The 6,000-nt window shown below is 37.1% G+C and overlaps 1 protein-coding gene across 2 annotated transcripts in view; it reads left to right on the top strand.

Moving 5' to 3' along the window:
* ablim1b (actin binding LIM protein 1b) overlaps positions 1 to 6,000 on the top strand; it is a 109,356-nt gene that overhangs the window by 23,187 nt on the left and 80,169 nt on the right. Inside the window, exon 1 of one of the 2 annotated variants that reach the window (XM_079846033.1) lies at positions 1,535 to 1,918. The exons of the other annotated variant lie outside the window; for it this stretch is intronic. Coding sequence (XP_079702159.1) covers positions 1,672 to 1,918 — 247 coding nt within the window. The 5' untranslated portion in view covers positions 1,535 to 1,671. Of the gene's footprint in view, positions 1 to 1,534; positions 1,919 to 6,000 lie in introns of those variants that run through there. 2 annotated transcript variants of the gene reach the window in all.

Below are 6,000 nucleotides of genomic sequence, written 5' to 3'. Positions count from 1 at the left end.
TCGTCAGTAGACCCACTCCCATCTCCCATCTTTTTTTGGAATTGCGCTCTTGCGCTAATTTGCCCTATTTAGTAAATCTGGCCCTATATATCTTGTTTAGTGATGAAATGGCACATGTCCTTTACATGCAGCTGATTCTCAATATTGCTCAATATTTAAATAGTCTGATTCAGTGTTCACTGCCTGCTGAAACCTCCCCCAGCTCCACCTGTCTAGATCTGCTAAAGAATTTATAAATGCCTATTCATTCAGCAGCAGTATCTTACACACTCACAGCAGTGTGTCTGTGTATCTAATCCATACTTGCTCTGCAACAGCAGTGTGTGTAGCAGATCTAGTCTGCCAAGATACTTTAACATTGTCATATTCAGTTGCAGTTTTTTTAAGGAAAGGATCTTCCTCACACTGCTAAAAAAACATGTTAAGAACTTTTAAACATATTTGCAATATGAGCCATCGATATTTTGTGCCCTGCTCCCTTGGAAGACAAAGCTAAATATAAATGTTTATATCTGATATCTCAAATGTAATTGCGCCATCATTTAGTAGTATACTAGCATATAAACAACCTCAAAGCTAAAACATTGACTAAAAGCCACACATTTGGGGTCAGACTCCCTAAACGCCCCTGTAATTCATATCCTGTTCTCAGTTCAGTGCTGCCATGAACTAAAGTGTGTGTAAATGTGTGTTGTGTTGTGTGTTAGAGAGAGAGTTAGGAATCATAAACTTTGATCTCAGCAAATGGAACAAGCAAATATCGCACACTTTCTGCTGATTGAAATAAATGACCATTGTAACAACCTCAATGAAACTTGACATTTTGATATAACAGCTATCATATCTCTGACGGTAACCATGGAGATACCCCTTTATGGCCTTGCAAAATAATTGGCGCACACATAAACATATACGTGAGTGATATTATCGTCTCGGTACGCATGAGACACGACAGCAGGGTTTATGATTCTAAAAGTACAACAGACAAGGTCCCCTTCAGCAGCTTTGGTGGCGTGCCAGTTTAGATGTGGATGCTTGTTCGGAGTGGGTTTTTTGAGCTCAGATGAAAGCGTTTTTGATTATAGAGGATCTTTATTCTAATCAAAAATGTCAGTTTAACTTAAGCCGATGCATTTTTGTATATGTTGTATTTCCTAGTATATCCAGTATAAGGATGTTGATGCATTGCCGTGTATTACGTAATAGACTCAGTGAAAGCCAGTCACCTGATTTGATTTAAATACGATTTAAACTGCAATATACGGCCGCAATAACGTCAATGTAAAACTTTATAATCTTCTAGAAGATGCATCCAATCACAGAGGATTAGGTTGGGATGCGTCTGTTTTTGATAGTGCAACTTTCATCCGCATAGTATCTCGGGTCATAAGGTCATGACTCGGACTGTCTCATGCAGGTGCTCTTTTTCCTTTTCTAGTGAAGATAATCACTAAAAATACATTGGGCGTAATCTGCTTAAGGAAACCAGGAAGGAGCTCACAGCAGGGGCTCAGTGCTGCTTCACCAACAACACACATAAACCCTTGCGATCTGGACGTTTAATCTTGTACCTGGGGTTCAGTTGTAGCAAAACTCACTATTGTGTGTTCTTTTATGGTTTCTCCTCTCACTTCATTCTGTAGCTCGTCGTAGTGGGCTGAGGGTAACACCATGCCCAACTTACCCAATCTTAACAGCTTTGGCAAACTGTGCGGCTCCAGCCGCACCGACGACTCTGTGGTGCTGGACCGGGTGAAGCGCAAGAACTCAGTTCGGAGAATGTCCATTATTGAAGATGGGAATGTGGCCGAGGTGCTCTACCTCATTCCCAAACAGTCCATGATGGAGCAGCTGCCCTTCCTTAACCCTAATGAGTATGTCATCCTGGAGAAAATGGCACCTCCAGACATGGGACCCGGTAAGGGAGGAAAGAGAGTAGGAGAGATGCTTGATTTATGATAGACTCATTTGCTTTCACAGAACATATTTCCATTATACAACTGCCTGTGTATAGTTAATATTTTGTTACTATGTTAAAGCTAAAATAAAATGTAAATAATTTCAGTAATTGTATAAAATGTTTAAGTTTAAGAGAGCAAAACTGCAACAAAAAAAAATTCTTCAATAAGCATTTTTGTCTTGCTTGAACCGTTTTTTTAAGCATAAACTATATATATTTTGTATTTTTTTTATCTTGTATTTAGGGCTAAATTAAATTAATTTTAAATGAATATATTCATGAGTAAATACATTTTAGTATGTATGTACATAATTTAATTTGTAGTAAAGATGCTTTGGTCTTGGTTCAACTTGAACCTCTCTATTTTTTTTATTTTTTTTACTAGGCTATATTTTGTCAGATTCATTTGATTTATTTTGTATTTGGTACAAATTATTAGTAACTTAATTGTATTATGTATGTACATCATTTTCTTTTTAGTAAAATTATTTGTTTAAATATTTAGAAAATAAATATTTTATTAAATTTTTTGCAGTGAAACTATTTAAAATAATTGAGTTGAACTTTTACTTTAATGGCCAAAATAAGCCTTTATAGCTTCCAAAGGAATATATCTTTCAAGGAAAACTTTAGATTGTAGCCGGTCAGCAGTTGCAAGTCATGGTGACCAAGTGAGATCTGTAGGGGTGCAGAATTTCGGATAGCATAGAGCCAAAAATGTAGCATATTTTAAACAATATAATTGAAGAGATGAACAGAGATGCTGGTATTTGTGTTTATAAGGCAGTGGGATGTGAGGCTAATCTAATGTCTGAGCTGGATCACAGCACTATCCCGCTGGCAGGATTATGGCTGTAATGGTAGACACATTCCTGATCAATCTTTCCATTAGTCTGCTATGTCATAATGTAGTTTTTCAGTGGGTTCGCCATTGCATCCCAGAGTAACAAACAGAAATACTTATTTATACTGTCTTTGTACATCACTGGTGTCTTAGCACATGTATGTTTCTCACATGATGTGCATTTTCATCTTGAATATTTCATTTAATCTGCAAAAAGGCTGAGTTTGAACAACATACAGCAGATGTTTTTGCAAAACTTATTTTCTAGACTAGAGGCTGTATAAATCAGTTCTTGCCAGGATGTTCATTGTATGCTTGCATGTGATTAGATGATGTCTGACAGACATACAGTATGTGGTGATACTGGGTGTTTTTGCGGCTCCATGGAAGGAAATGTGTGCTGAGTATTTTGAATAGTTTGAGAATTGATCTGAGAGATTGTAGAGGGGTTCCTCATCTGCAGAGATTCACATGGATGTGTAAGCCTGACTGTTAATATTTGACAGTTGTTCTCAGAGAGTGCCGGCTCATGGAAAGAAACCAGCGCATACAGTATTTGTGGCTGCACTCAACCAATCAATCATTTACAGCCGAGGCAAGAGCAAGACCGGATCCCCCCCTGTGTAGCCCTCCGGGAAGGGGAAATCATAGATACCCTAATGCCAAAGGTGTCATACTGTTATTCCACTGACACTTGCTGTTTTTCTACAGCATTACTGCGCGACATTAGCCTGACAAGCCAGACCCACATCAAGATGTTGGGTCTGGGAACACACCATTGGCCAGGCTCAATCCGAGGGGTGGGATAAGCGGTTGTCTTTCAAATTCCCTCCACACGCAATAGCATAGCGCTACAACCAAACAGAGCACTATAAGTGGTGAGACAATAATCACATGTAAGTGGGTTGTGGCTGAGTCCCATGCGTTTTCCCACCAGCGGAGCTAGTTGATAGATTAAACCTTTGCCGTATCCGGGCGGCAAAACTTTTTTTTTAAGAATGACTTCAATGCCGTTTTTTGCAAAGAAAAGCTTAACTCAAGTCTTCCGGAGTCGCGACCAAAGCCGATTCGAAAGGCCACTGTTCGTCAGCAGCAGCTTTATGTTAAGCCCGCCCACCAACTCTATACATGATGTCATTGGCCTGACTAGAATTTGTTTTTTCAAGCTCGCAAGCCAACGGAGAGTTGCTAGATTACCCTGGTGCAAACTACATTTGCTGCCACTAGGGCGCGTCTAGATTTCTAGGCTAGTGTGACATACTTTACGTAATTACAATCCCTTTAAAAAATAATGTTGAAACAAGCATTTTCAAAGTAGTCGTAGAAGCATTTTGTGTTGTTGCACATATAAATGAAGAATAATGGCTGTACTCTAGCTGTATCCATGTTGCTTTGGCTCAGTTTCTTCTCACTTGGTGACAAAAGATTCAGCTGTTTTCTTCTTTCTAATGATATAGACTTTAAGTTCCTCTATTTATCCAACACCTGCTGTCTGTGCCGTCCCCATGCCGACACCCTCTGTCTCTCAGACACACATCCTCCCCTCATTTCAAATTCAGCTAATCTCCTTTAACCATATCATCCCCCATATATGGGTGTTTCTTGAGCTATAGACAATTTTGGCTTTGTGGACTAAATTGTCTACTAACAATGTCAAAATTATAGCATTTTTGTCTGAGGTCATTATTTTTCACCAACAGATGCAATTTATATCATATTTCGAATTATGTATTGTGTTTGATTACCTTCTGTGGTGGAAATTATAGTTTTAGAATATATGGCAGACTCCAGTCTTTTGTCATGTCCTAGATACATACATTTAAAAAAATTAAAAAAAAATTTTTTTTAGCATAATTTGACTAAATTGCTGCTTTTTGGGGGGGAAATTACACTGATTCCAAGTGATATTTACCTTTTTAGTTTTCTTTACACGGCACAAATTTCATATTTCATCTCGAGTTGCTCTTTACTGTTGTCTCCTTGGTAATCAAGAACACAGACTTTTGGGGGGAAAATTATTAAAGGCAAAATTGTTGGTTGTGATGGAAATTATGGCAGAACTGAAGGAGAGTCATACTTTACACAGTTATTTCACAGTTTGGTTAGATTATGATAGTGTAAACATTTAAAAAAAGAGTAAAATAATAAAATATATATTAAAACATTTGAAAAGTAGCATATATAATTATAAAAATCAACCTCATTGGTCTTAAATTTGCTTGTTAGAAACACTCATACATTTAAATCCAAAGACAAAATACACTACCTTTCAAAAGTTTGGGGTCGGTAATATGTATATATATATATATATATATATATATATATATATATATATATATATATATATATATATATATATATATATATATATATATATATATATATATATATATATATACACATACATACACATAAAATAATAATAATAATTTAATTCAACAAAGGACATTGATCAAAAGATTCTATTTCAAATAAATGCAGTAATGTATTGCTTTCCACACACACACACACACACACACACACACAACATTTAAACTTTGATAATAATAAGAAATATTTCTTGAGCACCAAATCAGATTAATAGAAAGATTTCTATATTTTTGATCAAATAAATGCAGCATAACAAACTTCTTTGAAAAACAATAACAAACAAAAGGCCAGCACTTTTGAACGGTAGTGTTACGTCTCAGTCTAATACAAAATAGGGAGCTAAATAAGTGTATACATGAACAACTTTTCTGCAAGCACCAAGGCTTCTGGGTAATTCGTCAGAGCAGCCCCATTCTCTCAGTACATGTTGCCCCCAGTGACGCCACTGCACCAGTGTGAATATTAATAACGCCTCAATAAACTCCCCAATTCAATTGTCGGCCTAGTAATCCTATAATCTACCGGCATGACGCGTGGATAGTCCGAAGAGAGAGTATAGCTGATCCCTCAAAGACTAGCAACTCTGTTTAATTTCACGTACCATGTCACCCTTCAATTCGTTTTACTGTATTATCTACGTGGGTCAATGAACAGGAGTTATTTTCCAGCTAATTCATCCACAACAACCCGGTTTGAGGGGTAAAAGCAGCAGTCAGCACTTCACTGAAGTAAACACAGCTAATCAGAGCATGTGATGAACAATGGCAGGGAGACGGTATGTGTGTGTGTGAGAGAGAGTGTGCAGTATATAAAAACGAATCGCATG

Source organism: Gobio gobio (assembly GCF_949357685.1).
Source record: "Gobio gobio genome assembly, chromosome: 20".
NCBI classification, from domain to species: domain Eukaryota; kingdom Metazoa; phylum Chordata; class Actinopteri; order Cypriniformes; family Gobionidae; genus Gobio; species Gobio gobio.
This window is presented reverse-complemented; position numbering and strand designations above follow the sequence as displayed.